The sequence below is a fragment of the Gallinula chloropus genome (assembly GCF_964237585.1).
Source record: "Gallinula chloropus genome assembly, chromosome: 24".
Taxonomy (NCBI): Eukaryota; Metazoa; Chordata; class Aves; order Gruiformes; family Rallidae; genus Gallinula; species Gallinula chloropus.
The window spans coordinates 580519-606676 of NC_140109.1; the positions used below are offsets into that span (position 1 = coordinate 580519).

Genomic DNA, 26158 nt, shown 5'->3' on the forward strand with positions numbered 1-26158 from the left:
AGGGGTCCAGGTGCCTTCCCTTGCGCTCAGCCTGCCAGCGCTCTGTGCGTCACCAACACCCGGCTGCGGCCGCTCTCTGCACCCCGCTCGGCTGAGCTGGCAGCCGCCGTGCGCGGGGCAGGATGGGACAGGCCGCCTTCCAGGAAGTTGCAGCTCCACAACAGCCGCCTCCGGAGAGGAATCTCTTCCCGGGACAGGGATGGAAGGGGGTGGCTGAGCGGTACCAGGCTCGGCGCCTGGCAGCAGCAGCACCGGGAGTCCTGCTGGAGGTAACCTCGCTGCTCTCAGCGCGGCTGTCGCTCTCGCCTCGCTCAGCACCGGCCTCGCCGCTGGCCCGGGCTCCAGGTCCCCGCAGGCCAGGGCCTCAGCTTCCCTCCGGATAAGGAGCAGGAAGGCGGGAGGCTGTGGTAACCAGAGCGTGTGGGCCAGGCCTGCGCCCCAGGGGTCCCCGAGGGGGGTGGGCAGGCGGCCTGGGGCCCAGTACTTGCCATGGCCTGGGCAGCAGATGGTGCCAGGAAGGAGCTCGGGGCCAGGTGTGGGACGATTTGGGGTTTGTTTGGTGCGGGGCCCTCAAGGCCAGGGCACTCAGGTTCAAGGTCAGCTCTACTGCTCCCAGCCCTGTGCCTCAGTTTCCCCTCTGGATAAGCCGATAAGGGACTGCAAAAAGCCCAGGCTGTGGGAGGTGTGAGCACGTCCCTGTCCTCTCCTGAAACGCAGAGAGATTTGCCTGCCATCCCGTCCTGTCTGCTGGGGTTTGCTCACGCCTTCCCCCCTACCCTGTGCCTGAGTTTCTCGGGGTGACGGGGGCTGTGAACACTGTGCTCCTGAGGGATCACCCCGCTGAGCAGGGGCGGCAGCCTGACTCAGTGCCAGCACAGCCGGCTCTGCAGGACCGGACCGGATCAGCGCAGGTGAGGCCGGGAAGGGTGATGCTGCACCGTGTCCCTGGGCAGGGTGCTGCTGAGCCCCATGTGCTCTGCCCCACACAGCCAGGACCCTGCCGGGCAGTTCCCTGACTTCCCTGGAGCTGCGTTAGGTGGCTGGTCCCAACTGAGATCCTGGAGGGGTGTTGGGTGGCTTTGGGGAGTGCAGGCAGGCTTGCCTGGCAGGGTGAGCTCCTCCCGAAGGCCCTGCCTTGCTGCTCTCTGGGCTGCGACCCACCTGAGGAGATACCCAGGTATGTGATGGGTGCTAGATGGGGAGTGTGAAGTGGGACGTGCTTCTGCCAGCTCAGCTCTGCCCCAGCCACCCCCGCAGCCAGCTGATGGGATCAGATGTGGGAGCGAGTCCTTCCTGAGCCAAGCATCCCTGCGCTGGGGACAGGGACAGCCTCAGGCTGTGAAGCTGGGCTGGGGCAGGGAACCAGCAGGTCCAAATGCCTCATGGGCTGTCCTCTCTCTTTCAGGCAGAGGATGTTGCGGGCCATGCAGTGCCAGAGCTCCCTGCCCAGGGGCAGCTGGATGCAGCTGTGTCTCTCCCTGCCAGGGAGCAGGGTACCCCGGGGTGTGTACCTCTGCGCTGCTTCAGCACCAGGTGAGCTGGTTGGTTGTGGTGCTGTGACCCCTGAATCTATCCTGTCCTTGGTGGACATCCCTCCCCAGCTGTGCACTGGAGTCTGTGGGTCACTCCAGCAAGATGTGAAGCCAGTGAGTTCGGTGGTGTTAGCTCTGCTGAGCTAGAGAAGGCCAGATCTAACCCTCTGCATTCTCCTTCCCCCCAGGTGCTGAAGGCAGCTACTTCCTCAGGAAGATCCTTCATGCAAGTAGGATCTCTGTCCCCAGGTACAGTGCCTGAATTCAGCCCAGCTTCCCTGCCTTGCCATGGGTTTGCTGGGGATGCACAGTGCACGGCTTGCTGGCTTATCTTCGGCTCCCAGCCGTGCCCTTACCCTCAGTCCTGCGCTCCCCCTTGAGAGGGACAAGCCCTCACTTGTGCTCTGCTCACCCCACTCCAGGCAGTGCTTGGAGCTGCTGGTGCCTGCCCTCCTCACCATGCTCCCTCCTGTTACAGGGGCTGGTTTTGCTCCCAGGGAGGGTCCCAGGAGCACTCTGTCCGGCAGAGTTCCTCTCGTCATGGCCTGTCCCACCTGAGGAACCTGGCCTCTTCTGGTAAGTTTGCAGCCCTGTCCTGAAAAGGGTGGAGGGTCCTACTTGGCAGCTGGGGGGCAGCTGCTGTCCTAGGCAGTGCAAAGGTTAGAGAGAACTGGGTTCTGTCCTCCTTGCTGCAGCCACCTTGCTGCAGCGGCCTGGAACCCTCGTCTCATCACGCGCCTTCTTCTCCCCAGATGCTATCAGGAAACACCAGAAGAGCCTGTCTGCATGGTTCAGCCACCAGCCCAATGAAGAGAGGCAGTTCGGTCCTTCCTTCTCACTGGATGCAGCCCACGTGGACCCCGTGATCCAGGAGAGCTCCCTGGAAGAGATCCTGAAGCCCTCGCCTGACCTAACCATCCAGAACCAGCTCCAGCAGTCCTGCAGCCAGGTTATCAGCCTCCAGAACCTTTTTGATGTTGATGTCTACGGGCGGCAGGTGAAGAATGTGGTACTGTATGGCACCGTGGGCACAGGGAAGAGCACCCTCATCAGGAAGATGGTGGTGGACTGGTGCCACGGTCGCCTACCCCGCTTTGAGCTGGTCATCCCCTTCTCCTGTGAGGACCTGTCCTACAGTCGAGCCCCCGTCTCCCTGCGGCACCTCATAATCAAGAAGTACCAGCACCTCCGGGACGTGGTGCCGGTGCTGGGCACTTCCAACCTCAAGGTGCTTTTCATTCTCAATGGCCTGGAGCACCTCAACTTGGACTTCAGGCTAGCTGGCACGGAACTGTGCTGTGACCCCAACGAGCCCGTGCCTCCCTCTGCCATCGTGGTCAACCTCCTGCGAAAATACCTCCTGCCAGAGGTCAGTGTCTCCCCCCTTCACGATGGAGAGAGGCTGGGGGTGAGCCCTGGGGCATTCCAGACGTGGCCATTGCGCTAACTGCTTGTAGTCCAGCTTGGCTGTGAGGGAAGAAGCAGCCTTCCTTCCTGGAGGGACTGGTTCACCAAGGTGGTCTGGTGTCACTGTTTCTGCTGTTTCTCTGTGGGCTCTTTGGGGAGGCCTGGTGAGGCAAAGGCGGTAGGCTGCTGGGCTGGGTCAAGTCTTCCAGGCTTGATAGATGTGTAGTTGGGGTGGAGAAAGCTCCTCTGTCCCCTCTCCCTGTGCCAGATTTGATTCAACGCCCTTTAGGCAGCAGGTTTCTTGAACCCCAGCCCTTGGGTGGCCTGATCCTTGTGCACCTATATGCGGGTCACGTACTTGAGCCCCTGCTGAGCTTAGCTCAAACCCATGGAGGGAGCATCTCCAAACTCACCCAGCCCTCTGCTTCCAGGCCAGCATCATTGTCACCACGCGCCCGTCGGCGGTGCGCCGAATCCCTGGCAAGTACGTGGGTCGCTACGCCAAGATCTGCGGCTTCTCTGACACCAACCTGCAGAAGCTGTACTTCCAGATGCGCCTCAGCCAGCCCGGCTGCAGCGGAGGGGACGGAGCTGGGAGCAGCTCAGGTGAGCAGGAAAACTTGGTGGAGATGTTGTCGAGGAACCTGGAGCGCCACAACCAAATAGCTGCTGCCTGCTTCTTGCCTTCTTACTGCTGGCTGGTGTGCACCACGCTGCACTTCCTCTACTTCACCAAAACGGTACCTCCCAGCCAGACCTTGACTGGCATCTACACCAGCTTCCTGAGGCTCAACTTCAGCGGGGAGGTGCTGGACAGCACTGACCCCACCAACACTTCCATGATGAAGTACGTGGCCAAGACGCTGGGCAAGCTGGCCTACGAAGGGGTGATGTCCCGCAAGACCTGCTTCTCAGAGGATGACCTGGTGCAGTGCTTTGAGGTGGAGATGAAGACTGAAAGCGAGCTCAACCTCCTGGAGGTCTTCCGCAGCGACGTCTTCCGCTTCTTCCTCACCCCGTGTGTGCAGCCAGGCAAAGAGCACACCTTTGTCTTCACCATCCCTGCTATGCAGGAGTACCTGGCAGCCCTGTACGTGGTGCTGGGTGAGAAGAAGACCTTGGCACAGAGAGTGGGGAAGGAGCTGTCGGAGGTCCTGGGGAAGGTGAGCGAGGATGTGGCTGTGGTTCTGAGCATCATCTCCAAAGTGCTGCCCTTGCGCTTCCTGCCGGTTCTCCTCAACCTGCTGAAAATCTTCCCCCGGTACTTCTCCCGGCTGAGCGGGAAGGAGCGGGATGCTATCGCCCACACCATGGCAGAGGAGCTGTTCAAAGAGGAGGACTACAACAACGACGATGTCTTGGACCAGATCAACTTCAGCATCCTTGGCGTGGAGGGCCCTCTGAGCCACCCCGACGAGGCTCCTGATGATGAGGTGTTTGAGCTCTTCCCCATCTTCATGGGGGGGATCCTGTCCCGCCGTAACCGCGCCATCCTGGAGCAGCTGGGCTGCTCCATCAAGAACCTGGCAGCCTTTGAGATCGCCAAGGCCATGAAGAAGACAGTCATCAGGAAGAGCCGCAAGGGGCTGCCCCCCTCCGAGCTGATGGACTACCTCTTCTTCCTGCACGAGTTCCAGAACGAGCGCTTCACAGCCGAGGCCATCCGCTCCCTCCGGACTGTCAACCTCTCCTCGGTCAAGATGACCCCCCTCAAGTGCTCTGTCCTGGCGTCTGTCATGGGCACCACGTCCCACCAGGTCGAGGAGCTGAACCTGACGTCCTGCAACCTCGACACAAACAGCCTGAGGATCCTCTTCCCCGTCCTGCTGCGATGCAAAGCCCTCCAGTGAGTACCACCTCCTCCTGCCCTTCGCAGGGGTGCACCAGAGGCCCGAGCGTGGCAAAGGCAGGGAAGGACGTGCACGCCCTTGTTGATCCCCAGTGCAGAGCTGGGGCACTACAGCTTCCAGCATGCAACGCTCCTTGAGCAGCCTTGCTTGAGGCACGCTGGGATCTGCAGTCCCATCGCAGCTCCCTGCGTCTTGTACTGGGATGCCGGCTCCCCTGGCAGAGCCAGCTGCCTCCCATCGCTCGAGTGCCCGGAGCCAGCCAGCATCCCCCGTGTTAGCTAGCTCTGCAGCTGGGAACTCTGGAGAGGAGATCCGCAGCCCAAGGGCGGGAGTCTGGGCTGCGCAAAGGGCTGGGCTCCGTTCCGGTCCTGCAGTCTTCCCGATGCCCAGCGGGTGGCGAGCCGCGATCAGCGGAGAGGGACCGGGCTGTGCAGCGGGGCTGGGCAGCGCTTCCTTCCTCCAGACGCTCCGCAGGGCTCGCTGGAGTCCTGATTCCTTCGCAGACCTTCATCCGCATCCCGCAGCTCCTTCCTCTCCCTCACTCCTGCTGGCTCTGGCTCCGCTGGCTGATGCTACCCGAGCTGTGGGGCGGTTTCAGCGGGTTCCCTCTGGGAGAAGCAGCAGCCTGCGTGACCTCATCCGGGGAGCCCAGTTAGGATGGTGATGGGGAGGGCTAGGGAAAATTGCATGAGGAGGGTTGCCAGCCCCGTGGGTAACAGCCATTTCAGTCCCACCATCCCCATGCCTTGCTCTGCATCAGTCTGCAGCTCAACAGCCTGGGCTCTGACGCCTGCAAGGAAATCCGTGACCTGCTCCTGCATGACAAGTGCGTGGTGAGCAACTTGCGGTGAGTACTGCTCTGCCCTTGCATGAAACCTCCTCTGGGCCCTGGCCCCGGGCCCCCTGCCCAGGCTCGGCATTGCCCCCAGCTCCTGTAACCCACAGGCTGGCAAATAACCCCCTGGGTGAGCAGGGGGCACAGTACCTGGCCGAGGCGCTGGCAGGCAACCGCTCGCTGACCCATTTGTCCCTGCTGCACACTGCACTGGGGAACCGAGGCACCGAGGTCATTGCTCAGCACCTGGCCAAGAACCAGCACCTCCAGGAGCTCAACCTGGGCTACAACTCCCTGACAGACACGGCTGCCCTGCACGTGGTGGAGGTGGCCAAGAAGCACGTGACGCTGGACAAAGTGCAGTGAGTTCGCTCTGCCCCATCTTTCCCCTCTGGCAGGCGATGCCTCTGACCCAGTGTCCCTCCCCGTGCCGGGGAGCGGGGGCTCCCCCTCTGCATCCCACCCCCAGACAGCATCTCACGTTGCTTTTTTTTCCCCCTCACCCTGCAGTCTGTACTTCAACGACATCAGTGAGGATGGCAAGCGGGCGCTCCACAGCCTGCGCACCGACCGGGATGGCGTCAGAGCGCTGGTCTTCCTCACAGCAGGCACCGATGTCTCCGACTACTGGTCCCACATCCTGAACGTGGTGCAGAGAAACCTGCCTTTCTGGGACCGGGAGCGGGTTCAGCAGCACCTTGCCCTCATCCTGCAGGACCTGGAAAGCAGCAGGAAACAGACTGCCAATCCCTGGAGGAAAGCCAAGTTCCTACGAGTGGAGAGCGAGGTCAGGAAGATGCTGGGGGACCTGCAGCATGGGACCCTGTAAGCTGCTGTCCATCCCTCCTGCCAGGGAGGGAGCAGTGCTGCTGGGAAGGAAACTCTGGACTGGGCTCCAGCAGCACGTGCCCTGCACCAGTACCTGCGTGGAGATGCCCAGCGGCCGGGTGCTTCCAAGGCTGTCAAAAGTGCTGGGTACGTGGGGCTCAGCCCCTCCTCTGTGGGCAAGGCTGAAGTGTGGGAGAACTGGACAGAGACCAGGCCAGGAACAAATGGGACTTTATCTTCTGGGCTTGTAGAGACCCAGCCCCTGCACCCTGGCCAGTGCTGGCCCAGCCACCAGTCACAGTGGTGGCAGAGGGGCAGGACTCGGGCTTCCTTATGACACCTTTGGTAGCATTAAAGTGCACAGGTGCCAAGACTCCACCATGTCTCTGGGCCCTTCTGTGGGGGGAGAATGCTGAGGTTCTGGTGCAGCTTGTCCCTCCAGCAGTTGGAGTGGGGGGGCTCTGGCTCTTCCCCATCTCATGGGGGTGGGATGGGGCAGCCCCGCTTGGGCTCCACCCCGCACTTCACCAGCCTTCCCTGCTGGGGGCTGCCCTCGGGGGCAGCTGGAAGCTGGGACATCAGGATTCGTTCCCAAGCTGGGGTGTCCCAGGGTGCTGGTCCCTGCTCCCAGCTCAGCTGGGTAAAGGCTGGCAGTGCCCCAGGGCTGGGAGGGCAGGGAAGACATCGGGGCTGTTTAACCATTAAACTGGGGCATCTTGGAGGAGGCGGGGACACTGGCTTCCCTGCCACTTCACCCTGTACCTTGCTCCCTTCGCCCTCCCTGCAGACATGAAGCAAACGAAAGGTATGTGCCGGGGCAGCGGGGCTTCACAGCACAGACCCTTCCCCACACTGCACATCTCCAGGCCCTGCTTCTGCATGAGGCAAGGCAGAGCCAGAGCCCAGGCTGGACATGGAAAGGAGCTAGAGATACCCAGGAAAATGCAGATGGACGTTGTAGGGGTGCTCGGCAGGAATCCCCTCTCCTTGGGTTTGGGGATCCTTGTGCTGGAAGAGGTTGGGAGGGGTTTTATGGGGAGAGGTGTGCAGGGGAAGGCCTCTGGCTCTTGGCTCCAGCCTGCTCTCTGGGGCTTTGGTGACCCCTCTCTTCATCCCCTAATTAAAAGCCCTTTAAACCCCCAGGACTAACCTCCACCTGCGTGCTGCCATCTGGCCCTGCTTTGTCCCCAGCGCTGCAGGACTCTGCTGGGTTTGGCAGTGGGTGACTCTGGTGTCCCACTACTTTGAAATGCAAGAGGACATTGGTGGTGGGGCCGAGGGATGAGCTATGGCCAGGCACAGGCTGTAGCCAGGGAGCAGAGGGGCCAGGGAGGGGGGGCTGTGTGGATTTGGCAAACCCACCTCACCTGGCATGGGATGCTCAGCCTGCGGATGGACAAGCCCCGAGCTCTCAAGAGCATGGGGTCTGCTCCCAGCCTGCTGCCTCCTGCACTGACCTCTCCTCTCCCTCTGCAGGGCTCGAGGGTGACAAGAAGTCCATCATGTAAGTGCTGAGCTCCCCCTTGGCCTTTCTGGGGCTTTCTGGGGCTTGTGGCCCCACCACTGCGGGGGCACATCCTCAGCTGAGTGGTGTGGGGCACAGCTGCCAATCCCAGCTGCCTGCCCCAGGATGGTCTTCCCTGAGTTGTTTAGCTCTGGAGACAGTCCCAAGAGGGAGATCCCCTCCTGGCTTTCCTCAGGCAAGAGGATGCACTGGAGCTGTGGCCTCAGCTGGCCTTTTCTGAGAGGAATGGGACTCCCTGGGGCAGGGCTGGGGAGGGTGGGGGGGAAGCTGTGCTGCCACACTAACGTGACCTCTCCTGCCCTTTGTCATTGCAGAAAATTTCAGTTTAACCCCAAAGATGGGATCGACAACCCTGCATTGTCACTGACTGAGGACACGGGTAAATGCTGTTATCCCCCCAGGGTGCCCCCCTCTCAGCACAGGGTTCTGTCAGCTGGGCATCCCTGGGGTGCTGTGGGGTGGTGAACACATCAGGAAGGAGGGATGGGGAGCCCCCAGCCCAGGATGGGGTAGGGAACTCGTGTTAGGCTCCTCCCTGCTGACGGGCTGTGCCCCACGCAGACAGCGAGGGCGCCGGGGAGCCCCGCTTCTACCTCCTGAGCAAGGGCACTGCCGAGACCTTTGGCTTCTGCCTCCACGAGGAGCTGGGCTGCCAGGGCCACATCATCCGGCAGGTCGAGCTGGGGGGACTGGCCCAGCGCAGGGGTCTGCAGGACGGGGACCGGCTCCTCCAGGTCAATGGCCACTTCGTGGATGACATGGACCACCGCAGGGTAAGCCGGGAGCACCCCGGGGCTGTGACAACACCCCCGTCCTCCCTGGCCAGGGACACAGGGTACGGGATCCCGCTGCCAGCCGGGGCCCGGAGCCCGCGGGCTGTGGATGGAGGGGCTCCCTGCCCGGGGTGAACAGCCTGGGCCCTTCCAGGTGGTGCAGAAGATCAAGGCCAGCGGGAACCAGGTCCTACTGGTGGTACTGGACAGTGACTCCTACAAAGCAGCCAAAGCCCTGGGCAGGGACCTGTCGCAGACGCTGCCCGCTGACATCCGCCCTCGCCTCTGCCACGTCCTGCGCGACAAGAGCGGCTTCGGCTTCAGTGTGTCGGGTCCGGAAGGTAAAGTGGGGAGCGGGGTGTCAGCACCATGAACCCCAACACAGCATCTCACTCCACCCCCTGCTCTTCTCCCTGCAGGCACAAAGGGCACCTTCCAGCTGTCGGTGCAGCAGGGTGGCCCGGCAGAGAGAGCCGGGGTGCCAGCGGGCTCCTGGCTCCTGGAGCTGAACGGAGCAAGTGTGAGGAGCTATTCACACACACAGCTTGCCAGGAAGGTGGGTGTGCTCCCAGCACGGGGGGTGGGGGGCCAGGGCCAGCAGTGCTGCTCAGCACCCCGTGTTTCCCCCCCAGCTGAAGCAGAGTGGCAGCAAGGTGACGCTGCTGGTGGCATCCAGTGCTGCGGAAGAGTTCTATCGTCTGAGGGGCCTGCGGGTCACGGCTGCGTGGGCAGACACCTCCTGGCTCCCCTTCAAGGCCCGGGAGCTGCATATGGTGAAGGGTCCAGCTGGCTATGGGTTTCTGCTCAAGGAAGATGACTGCAGCTCAGGAGCCATAGGTGAGGGGGGCTGAGGGGGGCCATCTGTATCTGCAAGGGATGTCTGAGGGTCGGGAATAGCTGCAAGCCCTGTGCTCACAGTGGGACCCTGTCCCCAGCCATATGCAGGGGGTCAGCAGTGCCTGTTCCTCTCTGACCAAATTCCTCTGTGAGCATCTCCCCACCCTCCCTCTGTCCCTCTCTGCCAGGCCAGTTCCTGTGGGATGTGGATGCGGGGCTGCCGGCCGAGCAGGCAGGGATGAAGGAAGGGGATCGTCTCCTGGCCGTGAATGGGGAGAGCATCGAAGGGCTGGACCACCAGCAGACAGTGCTCAGGATCCGTGCTCGCGAGGACGAGGTGTCGCTGCTGGTCATTGACCCTGCTGCTGATGAGTTCTACCAGTCGGTAGGTTTTGGGGACCCAGCATGGTCCTGTCCTGGCTGGGGACCCCTGAGGCTGGGTGATGGGATGGGTGTCTTGCTCCCAAGCCTGCACAGTGAGGTCCTTCCTGGGGTTCCTGCATTGTTGTGGAGCACCAGGAGCTCTGTGACTGTCTCTCTTACACTCTTCCAGATTGGGCTGTCCCCTCTGCTGTTCTTTGAGGACAGTGACCCTGCCTCAGGCTCCCATAGGCCCTCCCTGCCCTCTCCCAGTGGCTCTCCTGGACTCTGTCACGTTATGGTGGGACCAAAGGGACCCGGGTCCTGGCTGGTGGCTGCTGCCAACAGTATAGAGATCGCACAGGTAACCCCCCTGCCAGGCACTCATGGCAGTGCTGCTCACAGCCCTTGGCTTCTCCTGGCCCTGCTGGGGTGGTGATGGCTGTGTGCTGACCACCATGCCCCTGCTGTGTCCCTGCAGAGCTCACACCAGGAGCAGAAGAGGCTGCGCCAGGCGTTCTAGTGACCCAGCAGCATCCTGCCTCCTGCCAGGCTCCCCCACGCAGTGCATCAACCCCAGCCAGGGCCAGCCCTTTGCCGGGCTCCCCGGAGAGCACAGAGGGGCTCAGCACAGCCGGTGCACACACAGCCTGACGTCTCCAGCCTGCACTGGGGCTGCAGCACCATCCCTCCCAGAGACTCCTCTCCACTGAGTGAGGTTGGCTCCAAGCTTTTATTAACCGTGGTGGTGGCTTCTTGCAGCCTAAAGACAGACCTGTGGCTTTGCCTGCCCAGCTGCCTCCAGGGATTTTTGGACATTGCACCAAAGCTCATGTCTAGCCACAGGCTCTGGGAGCTCCCAGGAGAGCTGGGGCACTGGCCCTGCATGCCATGACCCAGGGGGCTTGGCTCAGCCCAGGGCTGGCCTTCAGGCCACTTTGTGTAGGGGAAAGGGGGAAATGGAGGCAGCTGGGGTACTGGAGGAACCCTCCACCTCTCAGCCTGTTGGCTCAGGTCTGCCCCAGCATGGACATCTCTCTAGTGTTCCTCATCTCATCCTCCTTGTGAACCTGTGGGCAGGGAGTGTCTGCCACCCATCACAGCACTGCTCCTGATCACTCATTTTGGGTGTGATTAAAGCACAAACCCACGCTGGTGTTCACTGGGTGATGTTACAGGGAGGAGTCACTCAGCACTACGTCCTAGGACCCCTTTTCTCTTACCCTACCCCAGGGCAGCTGAGGTGTGGGGCAGTGGATGTGGGAAGCTCTCCAAATGCGCTGATAGGGAGGTAGGGGCTGAGAGCCTGTCCCACCCCCAGAGCCCCAGGGCACTATATGTCCAAGGGGTTGAGGCCAAACTCCTGTAGCTGCTCCTTGTGCTCCACAGCGATGGACATTCCTACCTCTTCCCAGTGCTGGTTGGCCTCAGCCATCTTGGCCAGCACAAGGTCCAGGCTACCCTGGTGAGAGAGAGGATGGTGAGGAGGGGGCCTACACTGCCACGGGAAGCCACCCAAACCATGTCCCCACTCACGTGGAGGGTTTTCTCATACTCCCTCTCCATGGCATCAAGCCTGCCCTGCAGCTGGGCGATGGTTCTGTCCCTCTCTGCTAGAGCCTGGGTGGCAGTCTCCTGGATCCGCTGGCTCTCCTGAAGCCTGGTCACTGTGGGGAGCAGGAACAGGGGCAGGGGATGCTGAGCACCCTGACAGGGATGGGGTCACATCATCCCCAGTGCAGTCAGCATCCTCCAAGGGCAGAGATGGGAACAGGGTCAGGTTTTGCCTTCAGCTTGACAGCACAGTGCAAATGACTCCCCCCTCCCCTCGCTCCCCTCAGCACCCTGCTGAGCAAACCCCATCCCCACCCACCAGTGAGGGGCAGGGGCACTGGGGGCCATACCAAGCTGTTCCTGGAGGCTCTTCACCTTCGCTTCCAAGCGCTGGTGCTGGGCTGCTGTCTGCTTCTGCAGCTCTTGGTATTGTCTGGTCATTTCTGGGAGCCAGGGAAGAGAGAAGACATGGATGTGGATGGTCCAGCACGGAGGGATCCTGTGTGCTTGGATCCCAGCACCTCTGACCAGGCAAGGGGCTCCAGCAGGGCTTGGCAGGAGGGTTCCCCTTGCAGGGTGACACATCAGGAGCATCCCTGTGTGCTCCCTGATCCTGCCTGGCAGGGCTGTGACAGTGCTGAGGGGCAGGAGGAAGCCCCAGAGGGAAAGCTTTACCTCTCTGCTGAGCGTGGGAGAGTGAAAATGAGCGTGGAGCTTTGCATGTGGCAAGACCGCAAACCTCTGGCTGAGGTTTTACCTCTGCTAGAATCGGCCCCTTCTTGGGCTCTAACGGAAACAGAGAGGCAGTGGCTCTGCAGGCAGGGAAGCCCCTGCACTCTCCTCTGCCTGAGCACAGGCGTCTGAGCTGCAACGAGTGCGTGTCCGGGGCTGACAGCACGGGAGGGCGCAGGGCCAGCCGAGAGCAGGGCGGCTCTGGGGCTCAGCGGTCCAGGCTCCAGGGAGGGGTGGGGTAAGCTTGGCTGGCTTCCCCCTGAGCACCAAGGTGTGGGGTCCCTGCATGTGTCCCGCTGCCCCCTCCCTCCTCTGCCCTCACCTCCGTGAACAGCTCGCTTCTCTTCCTGCGCTTGCTCCAGCGCCTTCTCCAGGTCCCACAGCCGCGGCTTGAGCCCTTGGCTGTCAGCTTTGGCCTGCCAGGTGATGTCCCTCCGGGGAACTGCAGGCCAGAGACACACAGGACTGCCATGGGGACAGTGTGCTTCCTGGCAGGTGACCCCCACTGCCACCCTGGGCTGGGCACAGGCAGCCAAAGGCACCTCCCACACCTTGCTGGGTGACTATTCCCTGCTCAGTACCTTGGCCCAGCAGGGACTTTATCCTCACCTTCCTCTGCTCCCAAAGCCAGGGGGATGTGGGCACCTCATGCCTGGCCCCAAGCCCTGCCTGACCCATAACAAGACACCTCCTCTTTGTTTCACCCCAGTGCCACACTAGGGAAGCATTTCCAGGGAGGGTGCCCCAGCCACAGCATCCCCACCACCTCCTTGCATCCCCACCACCTCCTTGCATCCCCACCACCTCCTTGCATCCCCACCACCTCCTTGCATCCCTACCACCTCCTTGCATCCCCACCACCTCCCATCTGCCTCTCATCACCGCTCCCCTCTTCCTCTGACACCTCCCCAGCATTGCTGGCCTCTGTAAGCAGCTGGTGCGCTGCCTGCCCAGGACTTTAGGAACAGCACAGGCAGCCCCTGGGGTTGGAGCCACACGTGCCAGCCTCTGGTGTGACTTGCCACCAGAAGTACATCCAGGGCAGTGGGCATCCCTTGCCTGCCCCAGCCCCGGCTTCTCTCAGCCTTGCCCGGGTGCTCCTCCAGCACATCAACCTCCAGCTCTGCTCTCCTGTGTGTTTCTCTCCAGCTTGGCTTTCTGCAGCCAGGAGGAAGGAGGAAGGGACAGAGTCAAGAGCAGCTCTTTAAAGGGGCTTGGCCTGGGAACCCCGTTGGCCAGGGGAAGCTTTGTCTTGGGATGTTTGCCCCAGGAAATCCGGGCTGACACACGCCTCCGGCGCCAGCACCGGCTGTGTCTCTGCAGACACCTGTCAGGCACAGAGCACAGCCCGTTTTACTTGAGGAGGCTGCCCTGGAGGGGTGCTTGTTCCTTTGAACCCAGGGCTGGAGGTTTGGCAGGGAAGATGGGGCAGCAGCTGCTGTGTGTAGAGGCTCGGGGGTCCCTTCCAAAACCCCACTCCAGGCACTCTTCTGGCCTGGCAGCTGCTTGTGCTTCCAGAGCCACGCAGGAGCCTGGAGCCTGGAAGAGCCACTCTTTGACCTCCCTGCTGGGTCGTGCTGGTCTGGAGGGAGGAGTTGGGGTGCAGGGTGCTTTGGGCAGGGTCCTCCTGTATCTTATCAGGCCTAACTGTGCTACTGCTGCTGGCACAGGGTGACCAGGGCTGAGATGTGAGAACTGCAGTCAGGCTGTCCTGTGGTGCTCCAGCACAATCCTTTGTCCCAGTGCTCCCAGCCCCCACCATGCCCACCCTTGCCAAGGTGGGGAAGCAGCAGGGAAGGGACAGGAGAGGCATGTTCCTGCCGTCTGGAGGGAGGCATAAGACCCCCAACTTACCTGCTGTGTCTCTCTTCTGCTGCTGCTTTGCACCTTTTCTCCCCTTCCCTTTGCTCTTCAGAGGCATCCTCCTGCAAAGAGGTAACAGCGCTCCCTCTCAGCAACTGGTCATCACGAACTGGGATTTTGGGGAAGAAGGGGGAGGAACTCATTGTGTGTCCCTCCTCCCCACACACTACATCCCCCCAGGAACATGGAGGAAAAGACCTTTCCTTCCCTAGGAAGTGAGACCCAGGGATAGGGAGCTGCCGTGCCTCTATCGTGTCCTGCCAGGGTGGCTGTCCTGCCAGCACCTCTCCCTGCTGCCAGCACAGACCTTAGGCCCTGAAGATGCAGCAGCTGCCTTCAAGCTAATCCCTGCTGTTGTGGCAACTGCCTGCAACTAAGGCAGGTTGTTGCCTTGCCCAAAACCAGCCTGCAGCAGCTGAGCATCCCAGAGGCATGGATTGAACACACCAGGGTGGTCTGAAGCCAGCCCCCCTGAACCGCTCATGTTTGGCTGCTGGATCGTGGGAGATGCTCTGAGCAGGTAGGCTGGACCTCATCCCACTCACAGCCCAGAGAGGCAGTCCTAGAGCAGTCCTAGAGCAGTCCTAGGGCAGTCCAAGCACGGGTCTCGCTGAGCTGTGGGGAAATGGGCACGTGGTGGGGAGGGTCACAGTCTGGCACCTTCCTCCCTCCCTGCCCGGCTCTCCCCCTCCAGCACACCCACCTGCAAGTTGTGCCCTGGGGACTGCAGCTGGATCTGGATCTTCTGTATGAAGTAAGAGGGGGAGGAAGGAAGGGTGAGTCTGTTTCCGCTCAGGATGCGATTAACCCCAAATACCTGGGGGTGGGCAGGAGGTTCCTGGGAGCTGTGCAGGTCTTTAGCCAGCACGGACCTCGTTGTGTGGGCAGGGCAGCAGGAGCAGGGAGCTGGGGTGTGGGGAGGCTCCAAGGCCAGCCGCTGCCGGGACAACCGGGACGCCTGGCAGGGACAGGCAGTCCTGCCCGAGGAGCTGGCTGGGTGTGGAGAGCCAGGGGAGCTGGGGCTGGGCCAGGGACAGCACTGGGGACTGTTCCCCTCTGCAGGCACGGGAGCACGGAGGCTGGCACCGACCTTGTGCCACACACCCCCCTGAAACCACTGCCCAGGCACAGAGAACTGAGCACTCAGTCCATGTGTGGGTCTGGCACCTGCCTGGCAGGCAGCGTGGGGCACGGGGAAGGGAAGGGGAGCTCCCAGCCTTGGGTGGCACGACCAGCAAGAGCAGCCAGAGGCACGCAGGCTTTCTGGAGCTGTGCTGAGCCCTGCCCTGGTAGGGGCTGGGGGCCAGCAGCAAAGGGGAGCCATGCAGAGGGGTGCTGATCCCTTTTTCCCACAGGGAGGGAAGAGTCCAAAGCGAAAGCAACCTTTGCCTGGAGTCCCACACGTAAATACAGCCACGACCTGGGGTGAATCACGCCCCGAGAAGCAGATAGTCAGGAATGCAATTGCTCAAGCATGTTCCCTGATCTCTTTGGATTGGTGCCATGGTGATTTTTATATTTGGCTCCACAGAGCTGGTGTAACCCTCCCCAGCCCTCTCCCCAGGTACTTGTGGTATCCAGGAGTTGGCCAGGGCACCCTCCGGTGGTCAATCCGGCTTGACTATTAGCCAGAACCCATTAGCATCTAATGGGAAAAGCCTCAGGAACACGGCCTCAATAAATGTTGACATATTTGAGGTCAATATAATCCTTAGGAAAATTTGCCCAGGTAATTAAGGCCAGACAAGGAGCTGCCTGTCCCAGAAACATTCACCAGGCTTTACCAAAGGCAGTAACATCTAGACAGAGAGTTTTATAACCGATCTGTGCGGGGCTCCCTTGCTGTATCCAGCACCGTGTGCTGTTTCCTGCTGTCCTGCTCATCTGATGCCTCAGCACACCATGTGCTACAGAGGAACTCATCACGAGTCAGCAGCCAGCAGCCAGCCCTGGGCCCAGAGAACGCTTGTGGAAGGGAGCAGCGCTGAAGCCGGGCTGGAGCAGGTTGATGCACGATGTGTGTGTGCGGCAGGGCAGGGCAGGGATGGGAGGAGAGGGACAGTATGTACAGCCTCCCATGCATGGCACATCCCTGCTGGGGCAGAGGCTGCACCAGGGCAGAGGGTTTTCTGTGCTGCTGTGGTTTGGTGCACCCAGCACCCCAGGGATCCCGGCTCCTGCGGGAGGGTGGGTGCGTGGATACCACAGGGGAGCAAGAGGGCGAGCTCTGTGAGGGGATTCAGCTCCGGGATGGGCCTCAGAGACTGAGCTGTTCAACCTCCAGGCCGGAGCGCTGTCTCTGGGTGCTCGTGCTCCCCGAGGCCGGGCTGGCCAAGCTGCAGCGTGTCGCGGTTCGGTTTAGTCTCCTCCCCTCCTTGGAGCCCGTGCCGGGAGCCTGAACCAGCCTGGGCCGGGGTTTCAGCCGAGGAGCTGGGGTTCTGCCTGGGAGAAGAGGCTCTGAAGGCAGCGAGGAAGCAGAACTGCCCGTCCTTGTGAGCCCCCGGCCCCCGCTGCCCATCGCTCTGCCCGTTCCCCGAGCTGTGCCCGTCCCGCCCCCGGGGGATGCGGGCTGGGTCCGCTGCTGCGCCCCGGGGCTGGTGCCCGGGGGGCGGGTTGGGGTGGTTTCTGCTGCCGCAGGGCAGCACCGAGGGCCGGGCTGAGCCCCCTCTGCCCCCGCCGCGGGCTGCAAGCGGCTGCGGGTGTCCCGCGGCGGGCGCAGCGCTGCCGGGGCCGCCCCCGGGCTGCGGGGAAAGGGGAACCCGGCGGCAGGAAAGGGGAAGCGATCCTGGCGTGCGACCGCCGGCTCTCTGCCCCCGGGCCGGGGGGACCGGGCGCTGCTCGGCTCGGGCGCGGCTCCCGCTGTTCCTATGGCGACCCCCCCGCTCCGTTCCGCCCCGCCCCGGCCCGGCCCGCGCCCCGCCCGCCCTCACTAAACATGGCCGCCGCCGCGTCCCGACCGCGGCCGTGCGCCTGCCTGACGGCGCGGGGGCGGGGCCTCGCCGCCGGGCCGCCGCTCTCCCCTCTCCTCCGGGCGCTGGCGCTGGCCAATCAGCGCCGGCTCCTCCCCGGCGGAGAGGGCGGTCCTAGGCGCGCGGAGCAGCGCCCCGCCAATCGGCGCTCGGCGTGGCCCGGGAGGAGGGCGGAGCGGCGCCGCAGCCGTGCGCCCCCGCCGCTGCCGCTGCCGCCGCCGCCGCCGCCCGCGGCTCCTGCTGCCGCCGTTCGCCCGGCCCGGCCCGGCCCGGCCCGCGGGGGCGCCGCCACGCCCTGGTGCCTTGCGGGGCCGCGGCCCGGTGGCGGACGGGGGCGCCGGCCCGGGCGCGGGTGTGGGCGCGCTCCCCGCCGCCCCCCGCCCCCGCGCCGCCCTCATGTCGGCGCCGCTGAAGAAGGGCCCCGGGGGGCTGATCGGGCTCATGAAGGACGCCTTCCAGCCGCACCACCACCACCTGGGCCCGCACCAGCCCGGCGCCGTGGACAAGAAGATGGTGGAGAAGTGCTGGAAGCTCATGGACAAGGTGCGGGGGTGTCGGGCCGCCCCGGGCAGGCGGGGGGGGGTCGGGCCGGGGCGGAAGCGGTCCCTGCGGCTTGAGGGGGCAAAGGGCTCCGGGCTGGGGAGCGGGGGGGGGGCCGCGGGGTCCTGGGGAGGCGCCTGGGGAGAGCGGCGAGGGGGAGGGCGGGCGAGGCCGTGCGGGGTTGGGATAGCGCCGGGCTGGGGGGCTTGGGGGGCTCTGGGGGTACCCGGGCTGGGTGGGAGAGGGGCGGCCCGGGGCTGTCGGGGTTCGCGGTGGTGTCGGAGCGGTGTGGCAGCGGGTGGGGCGGGGGTGAAGGGGCAGGGCGGGGGGTGCGGGGTCGGGTGCGGCGCTTTGGGGGGGCAGGATGAGGGGTCTGCTGGAGGAGAGGGCAGAGGCGGGGTGGGAGTGGGATGTGCAGCCTGGAAGGTGAGGAGGGGGAGCAGCATCTCGGCAAGAGACGAGCCGCCTGCGGGGCTGTGGGGGGAACAGGCCAGGGAAAGAGGGAAGGGGCGGGGTGGAGGGTGCAGAGATGTGGGGTCGGTAGCATCATGTCCTTGTGGACACGGGGGTGGGCGCTGCTGGTGCTGGTGGAGGGAGAGGCTGGATGAGGAGAAGGCCTGGCCCAGAGCTGCAGGTGCATCCCGGTGTCAGCAGGTAGATAGGTTGGTCCTGCTGGTGTCTGACTGCACAAGGGATGGATCTGGGGTTTGCTGCTCTGAGCCTGGGCCTGTGGTAGAGCCCAGTGTGTGGCTGCTGCAGGGGGAGGCTGAGCATCTGCTTTGTGGCAGTGCAGGTGATGCTTTCTGAGCGAATCGGGCACGTTACTGAGCTCAGCCCAAAGCCTCTTCCTCAAAACTGGGAGCCTGATAAAGACTCTCACAGTCTGAGTAAAACCCTTGGTAAGAGGCGCACATAGCTACACTAAGATAAGGAGCAAGGAATCTACTGTTAAATGGCAAATACCCGTGGGGCTGGAATTGGAAAGGCCTTTATGGGGGGCACTGTGCTCGGGGTTCACTACGACTCTCCCCTCCTCTGCCTTTTGAAACGCTGGGGCACAACACCAGGCCTCTGTCCTGGCGGTGGGGTGGGGTGTGCCTCAGGTGTCCTGGCCTGGCTGTGTGTGCTGCTGAACCCACTGCTTCAGGAAAGCCGGGCGAGTGGCTGGTGAATGCCAGCATCCTTCAGAGACTGACCCCTGAGCACAGGCACCCAGAAGTGGGCACCAAAGAAAAACCTTCCAACGTTTTGCCAACCATTTTGACTGATCCTCTGATGTTACTGCCGGGCAGCCCCCAGGCCTGATGTGTGGGGAGCCTAAAACACACAGTGCTGCTTGTAAGGCTGGGTTCAGGGCCCTGAAAGTGGTGCTGAGTAGGAGCATCTCCAGAGTCCTCCGCAGCCCTTGAGAAGTGAGTGTCACCTCAGCCACCTTCTTCCCCCTAGGAGCAGAGCAGACAGGGATGATGGGCATACCTCATCTAATTGCCCTGCAGACACAGGCATTTCTTTCTCTTTCCCCTGCATTGTTTATGCATGCAGTGTCTGAATCTCCTGCAGTAAATGCTAAAGCAGGCAGTGTAGATGACTTTTTTTGAAGACTCATTAAATTATGTTCATGCCAAGAAATCACTTTGTGTTGGCTGCCTCAACAAAAGGCACAGTTTTTATAGCTGTGCCTTGCTGTGCTTATGATGAGCTTTGATCACCTTCTGTGGAGATTGGGATATAAAGAAGGAAAGCCTTTTGACAAGTGCCAGAGCCTTTCTTACAAGCACTGAGGGCAGGCGTGAGTGCTAACGTGAGAAAGGGAGTTGGAGCATCGATCCTCTTGGAAAGAAGTTTAACTTGCTGGTGCGACCTGTGAGAGTGCCCATCTTCATTCTTGTTCATGTGATGCGGGTGGGAATGTCAACCTGTTTGACCTCATAACCTGGTCTGTTCAAGGGAGAAGATGGGCTTGGGAAAAACCTTGGATTCCCTTGGCATTTTGAACTGCAGTGGGAAGTTTTTTTTTCTGGGGGGATACTTCCATGGCCTCAGATCTGTTGAGCTAGTCCTGGGCTGTATACCCTGTCGACCAAGGTATCAGCCCCAGAAAAGCCAAGGCTGCTGTTACACTTGTCACAAAGCAATCTCTTTTAAACCTGCACTGCAGTTTTGCTTGTAGGCAGCATCTGAAAGCTCTTAGGTGTAGGCTTAATTTTTAAAGCCTTTAAAGAGCTAGTTGCTCAGTCTGCTTTGTACAGGAAGAAAGACTTGGCTGTGAAAAGCCTTTCAGATGTCAGTTAGACCTCAGCTGTACTTAGGCACGCTTACACAAACACATCTGAGCTAAAAATCTCTTTAGCGGTGTAGCAGATTTCTCAGCACGGTGTTTGCCTGGCAGGGGTAAACGAGGGGAAGGTGTTGAAAACAGCTTCTCTTTCTAAATTAAATCAGAGGTAGAAATAAAAAGAAACCCCCCAAAAGTTCTGTGCTTGCCCTGGTAGCTGAGGTGTTTGCCTTTGAGGTGTGTGCACTGTACATCGGCGACCTGATTTGTTACCCGGCATAATTAGTGGGTCTCCTCAAAGCTTCAGTGCATCCCTGTGTTTGGGATGTGACTGATGAATTTCCAATGCAGGTTGATTCTTGTCCAAATGTTTTCCTCCTGGTGTTCCCCATTAGCTCCCTTACCTACTCCAGTCTTTGGGATTCTTCCTCGCGAGGCTGTGATCTTTGTCAGCGCTGCCCGTCCCTCCCCGTGGTCACGCAGAGCAGGGGCACGGACTAGCCCCTTCCCCGCACAGCAGGATGTCCGCCTTCGTCTGACTGAGATGGTGTCTGTGTGGTTTGCTGCTGACAAGAGGCTAAATGTGTCTTTGGAAGCTGGTGGTGTTGTCAGGTGTCTTGCAAGCAGAGCAGTGAGCAGCTTGGTTCAGGACCCTGCAAGGAACTCACTTAGTGGGGTGTATGGACTGGTCTGAGTGGGAGGAACTGCTGGGAGTTTTTGCTCATCTTGTTGCTGCCTCCAGCAAATAAAGCAGGGCTGGGTAGAGGAGGACACACAAAGTATTGGCAGCTGAAAACAGCTTGTACCATTTACACCAAAGCATGGGATTATGAGGTTTGTGGGACACAGGGGGCCATGGGCAGCCTCTGCTCAGTGTCTGTGGGGACAGGACAAGGGGCGATGGGCTCAAGTTGGAGCACAGGGAGTTCCCCCCAATGTGGGGAAAAACTTCTTCCCAGTGAGGGTGAGGGAGCCCTGGGACAGGCTGCCCAGGGGGTGTGGAGTCTCCTTCTCTGGAGAGATTCCAGCCCCTGTCCTAGGGACCCTGCTTGGACAGGGGGTTGGACCCCATGGGCTCTGGAGGCCCCTTCCCACCCCTGGGATTCTGTGTGTCTGAGTCTCTCCTTGCAGGCACGATGTGGGCAGCAGACCCTGCAGACAGCTTGAGCCCGTGTCTGTGGGTGGTGCTGGAATAGGTGCTGTAGTCATGAACTGCTCAGGATGAAGGAGAAGCGGTGTGGCAGAATGATAGAGCCCCCATGTAGGAAGACATGGAGGAGGAGGACTTTATCTTCAGATAAAGCTGCTCTGACAGGGTACCAATGCCAGCCCGCTTCTAAAACGAGAGGGAAACGCCGCTGTAGGTCACCTGCTCTGTGAGCAGAGGAGAGGCCAAGCACAAATCGAGCAGGAGATAAGAGGAGCTTAAATAGCTTTTCCTTCACTCTAGGTGGAATGAGATGTGATTTCAATAAAGGAGTCAGCTGTGTAGTTCTTGAAGGAAGGAAAGACCTGTGGCTTTTCAGAACTGTGCTGAAGGGGTCTGAGCTGGGAGGGATAAAGTCCCTTTTGGCTCCTCAGCACGTGAGGGCTTGTCAGGCCTGGAACTCTGTGACAGTGACCCCCATCTGAGGCACTGTCTGTGCTGGGGACACAAGAAGTGGGGCAGTGTTTCGTGGCTGCAGCAAACAGGCTGATGCTGGTTTTGTCGTGGGTAGAGCTGGAGATGAGCAGAATAGGGAACATAGTGAACCAAGAGGATGGGGTGGGTAGACAGGACACGGAGAGGGAGGGATTCAGGGTGTGTTACAGGAAACAGCCTGATGGAGAGTCTGCCTTGAGGGGCCATGATTTGTGTAGGTTTGTGTCCTGTTAAGCAGCACCATCCGCCCTTCCTAACAAACACTGTGCGTTGTGGAGTGAGTGTATTTCCTCAGGTATCTCATTTTTCCCAAGTGCTCCCTCCTTACCTCTACTAGCCTGTGCCCAATCCACCTATGGAACCTTCCTGCAGCATCTAAAAAAGCTCATGGTTCTTGCTGTGTTTCTCAGGTCATCTCTGTGTTGTGACTGCTGTACGCCTCTGTCAGTGTCACTGCTCTCCTTTATTTCTGCAAGGCTGGTGAAGAGAAGTATTTTCAATCCAGAGAGCAGTCAAGGCAAGATGCCGAATCTTCAGGGGAGAGAAAAATCTGTATGAGCTTTTTTTTCCCCCTCAAATATATAGGTAATTCTTCAGAACAGAGGGAGGGGACTGGTTTTTGATGCTTTGCTCCCCTTGACTTTCGGAAAAGAAAATCACTGAATCAATTTTTGGGTCCTTCATCCCAGGCCAGTGTCTTAAAATATTTATGCCCAGGTCCAAGTGCTTTGCTGGTATTTCTAAAACCCCAGACATGCCTCTGTAGAAGGCTGGCTCCTGAGAGAACAAAGCACAGGCCAGGCAGACTTGGCTGAGCGTGGTGTTTGAGCAGCCTGGATCGCTCTGCCTGTGTTGCCATCGCACCTCATCGAGACTATCTGCTGCTTTTCGCTCCGTTTCCTTCCACGTTGCTGGTCCCTGTGGAAGCAGGGGAGCTTGTTCCCAGGGCTGGGAGCATTCCTTTGGGCGCTGTCATGATGCTGCAAGTGCACACACACACACACAGGGCAGCGAGCAAGAGGCAGCTGCTGTGTAATAAAGGGACTCGGGTTTGCTCAAGAGGCAGCAGTTCCTAGTTACGTTGCTTTGTTTAAATGCTTCTCTTTGCTAGTTTGGGTCTGCCTGGTAAATGAAGAAGCTAATTTGACAATAAAATCAAGCAGTTCTGGCCTTTCTGTTAACTATTTGAGGCAAAGCTGCTTCTTGGGAGGTGGCAGAGGCTGTGAGAGCGAGTGGTTTGTGAGGACACTTTCTCAGTGATGCTGAAGCGTGCTCCGTCAGTGGCACGCAGCGAGCCTGCTCCTCCTGTGCCTGGCCATTTTCAAGGGACACCAGCCAAACTGTTTTCCATTACAGGCAACTGAGAAGAAGTGCATACTCTGACGTGTGTGCTTGCTTAATTGTGGCTTCCTCCTCAGATCTGACTGGTTTTTATTTAGGCTTTAAACCCAATGTGTAATGAAGACTTTGCTAACCATAGCACGGCTCAGCTGCATCTGAGGAGCATATTTAGAGCCTGGTCATGCTGCGTGGTGAGGCTGCTTTTAGTTAGGGGACAAATATGTTGACCCAATGTGTTGATATGGTTCATTGTACGATGTTCCTGAGCCAAGGAAGCAGCAGTTGAGGCGTGGGAAGCAGTTGGCAAAGTCAGGTGTCTGACCATCCATCTCCTTATCTAGACCTCCTAATCCTTGGCAACCTCTTGAGAACAGAGGGGTGATTTTGTTGGGTTTCTTCCATGTATTCCTGCTTTTTAGGCAGGGAATTCTCTTAAAGGCAGTCAGATTTTTCCCTTTGAGTTTTGATACACAGGGTGCCTTTCCCTTTGCTGGAACTGAGCCCCAGTCAGGCCTTATTCAAGGCACTTGGTACTGGGAGAAGTCACTTCACTCGACAAGGCTGCTTTTTGCCTGTAGCCCACATGGCAAAGTTAAATGCTAAAGCACCATTTCAGGATAAATTGCCTTGTTTACCAGCAGCATGTAAGTGTTTAAGGGAAGTAGGCATTGAAGTGTACATGGTGGGGAACTAAGCAATTCCTCTTGAAGCTTTCACAAGTTTCTGTGAAAATGATGTACTGCAAGATGACGTGAGATTCTTCTTTTACCTCTTGCTATCCACTTCCCTTAATCTTCTGCAGTGCTACAGTGGCACCTCTAACACCCTTTGGTACCTCTAACACCCTCATACCCATCAGTGTCCTCAATTTGGACCTCGTGTGTGTTCTTGGCATGAAGCAGTCAGGTTACTGGAATTGTAGAGAAGAACTTTGGGGAAACTCTGCACTTTTACCAGCCCTTCCTCTGAAGTTTGATGTAAACAGCAGAAGCTGGAAGGTCCCACCATGGCAGCTGCTGGTTCCTAGCTTGTAAACCTCAAGTGGCCTTGCAGCTCTGCAGTTCCAGCACTCTTTGAAAGTGCACCACGGATCCTTTCAAATTGCCTCTCTGCTGTTATCTCTCACTATCGTCCTCTCAGTCCAGATAGTGAAATATTTGACCATGGTGGATGGTAAAGTGGCTTCCTTTATCCTCCCCTATCATGTAAACTTCTTACCATAACCTTTTGACACACAAGCTCTATTCTCCTGTATGTTAAAGAGCTATATGGAGTTCAACTTGTGTCCCAGTTTGCTTATGTACTTGTGTAACAGCTACAGTGCTTGCACAGTGTTCTGAACAGGAATATTCCACCCCATTACTTGTGCCTTAACTACTGCAGACTCAGTTCTTTTATGGTGCCTGGGCTCCCTGTCTGGACCTGGGCAAGAAATGCAGTGTGAGAGGCCCCGTTTCAGTGCATCCTGACACTGGATGGTGTTTAAGTAACTGGTCACTGCCTGCTGGGTTTAAGTTTTCAAAATGGCCTTTTCATTTTCCTCCCTTAACTGCAGGTGGTACGTTTGTGCCAGAACCCGAAGCTGGCGCTGAAGAACAGCCCACCCTACATCCTGGATCTGCTGCCAGACACCTACCAGCACCTGCGAACCATCCTGTCACGCTACGAGGGGAAGATGGAGACCCTGGGGGAGAACGAGTACTTCCGCGTCTTCATGGAGAACCTGATGAAGAAAACCAAGCAGACCATCAGCCTCTTCAAGGAAGGGAAGGAGAGAATGTATGAGGAGAACTCTCAGCCTAGGTAACAGGGAGGGATGTGTTCAAACATGGATGGTCGGGATCGATCGCGTTAGCGGTGAAGAGTTTGGGGTGTGGTGTTGGCTTGAAAACAGAGTTTGAGGAGGTTTCAGTCTAAATCTACAGGTTTAAGTAAACTATACTTGGGTGTACTGACATCTGAGGCCGTGCAAGCTCAGAACACTTTGTTCTCAGCTGTGTAGTTCAGGTATGCTAGGTTAGTATAAACAATGGAGCCTGCTGTGAGAAGGATTTGCCGACCTTTGCGTTCTCACCCAGAGAATGCCTTGGGAGAGGGAATGATAAGGTTCAGAGTGACATTTCTGGCAGCTTTAAGAAGCAGTAGAATATTTTGTTACATAGCAGAACAGCTGTCCAGACTAAAATTTGTTGTAGTTGGTTTTTAGGCTTTACAGTACTCTTCCTTTTTCTGGAAACTGAAACTCTCTGGTATTTTTGGAGGTGTGTAGGGGGGAAGTAACCTTGTTTTCTGGGAATAAAACATCACACTAAAACTCTGGAACTTCAATTCATTGGAAACTCCATATTTAAGTTAGATCAGGGTGTCACACTTGTTAAGTCTCCTTTCATTTAGTTCAGAAGGCATAGCTGAGATCAAGGGACACCCTCAAGGTGAACAGCCACTGAAAGGATAGATGGAGGTGGAAACTGCAGTTGGATCAGAACATAAGGCTCTCTTAAACAGCGTGAATTTGATGAGCACTGTACCTGAAAAGGTGCTGCTTCCCTTCATCCTGATTTAATAGTACAATAAAGCTCTGGAAAAGGTTAATCTTACATATTCCTATAGCTGCAGGTCTAATGGACAGAGAGATACAAAGCATATGGGTGTAACTTTTAAAATTTATTTTAGGATGTTGGAGTAGGTGCTGAATTTAACAAAAAGACCCAGTGAAAACCACCCAGTGGCTGAACATAATCGCTCTGGAGAGAATACCTTGTTATGGCCCTGGCCACTGCCTGCTTGAATCACTTGATGGGGGAGAGGGTGCTGTGGAGAAGTGCTGGCACGTGGTTCTGGTGCAGTGCTGAACTCCAGCAAAAGGCTCTGCTAGTGGTTCCAGAAGGGGTTATTGATGGACTGGTTCTCTGTGAGATGACCAGGCTTAGAATTTGCTTGAGACAGGCTCTGGGGAGTGTAAATGCTGCATCTCCATGCAGAATACTTGCTGCTTCTAACAGTTCACTTTTCCGTGTGGGAGAATGTGGTTTCTGTAGGCACGGTTGGCTTGTTGCAGGTGAGGAGAGGGTTTTGGGGAGGTGCTGCTAGGTGGGGTTTTCAGAAAGGGATATAGAAGATGATGGATGTAGCAAGTATGGGGAGGAAGGAGTTCATTAGCCTGGTATGCTTTGTGGGGGAGGCGATATGCGATGGAAAACACCATTATTGATGTTTATAGCCATCAATCAGATCAAAATGAACTGGGGTTTTACAGTCAATAAATTGATTAAGCTGATTAAAAGTAATCTCTGGT

The 26158-nt window shown here is 58.9% G+C and overlaps 4 protein-coding genes across 4 annotated transcripts in view; 3 read left to right on the forward strand and 1 right to left on the reverse strand.

The window, feature by feature from the left end:
* Positions 1-1424: 1424 nt before the first annotated feature.
* On the forward strand, positions 1425-6580 carry NLRX1 (NLR family member X1; the record flags this gene model as incomplete). The annotated part of the gene is made up of 8 exons (XM_084274916.1): positions 1425-1533; positions 1721-1781; positions 2011-2108; positions 2285-2901; positions 3371-4785; positions 5550-5636; positions 5735-5986; positions 6135-6580. The coding sequence occupies 8 exons, from the start codon at positions 1425-1427 to the stop codon at positions 6451-6453; spliced, it is 2958 nt and encodes a 985-aa protein (XP_084131042.1). The 3' UTR covers positions 6454-6580.
* Positions 6581-7241: 661 nt separating this feature from the next.
* NHERF4 (NHERF family PDZ scaffold protein 4) lies at positions 7242-11092 on the forward strand (the record flags this gene model as incomplete). The annotated part of the gene is made up of 10 exons (XM_084274917.1): positions 7242-7257; positions 7929-7956; positions 8292-8356; positions 8539-8750; positions 8905-9091; positions 9170-9306; positions 9383-9587; positions 9776-9972; positions 10141-10311; positions 10429-11092. 10 exons carry the CDS (start codon positions 7242-7244, stop codon positions 10468-10470), a joined length of 1260 nt encoding a protein of 419 aa, XP_084131043.1. The 3' UTR covers positions 10471-11092.
* Positions 11093-11280: 188 nt separating this feature from the next.
* On the reverse strand, positions 11281-14154 carry DRC12 (dynein regulatory complex subunit 12 homolog; the record flags this gene model as incomplete). Its single annotated transcript, XM_084274918.1, has 5 exons — positions 11281-11409; positions 11484-11614; positions 11852-11944; positions 12556-12675; positions 14088-14154. 5 exons carry the CDS (start codon positions 14152-14154, stop codon positions 11281-11283), a joined length of 540 nt encoding a protein of 179 aa, XP_084131044.1.
* A 3307-nt stretch (positions 14155-17461) lies between these two features.
* Positions 17462-26158, forward strand: part of CBL (Cbl proto-oncogene) — a gene marked incomplete at its 5' end in the record, with an annotated part of 34619 nt that continues 25922 nt past the window's right edge. Inside the window, 2 exons of the mRNA XM_084275037.1 lie at positions 17462-17608; positions 24419-24666. Of these exons, the coding sequence (XP_084131163.1) occupies positions 17462-17608; positions 24419-24666 (395 nt within the window). The remainder of the gene's footprint in view (positions 17609-24418; positions 24667-26158) is intronic.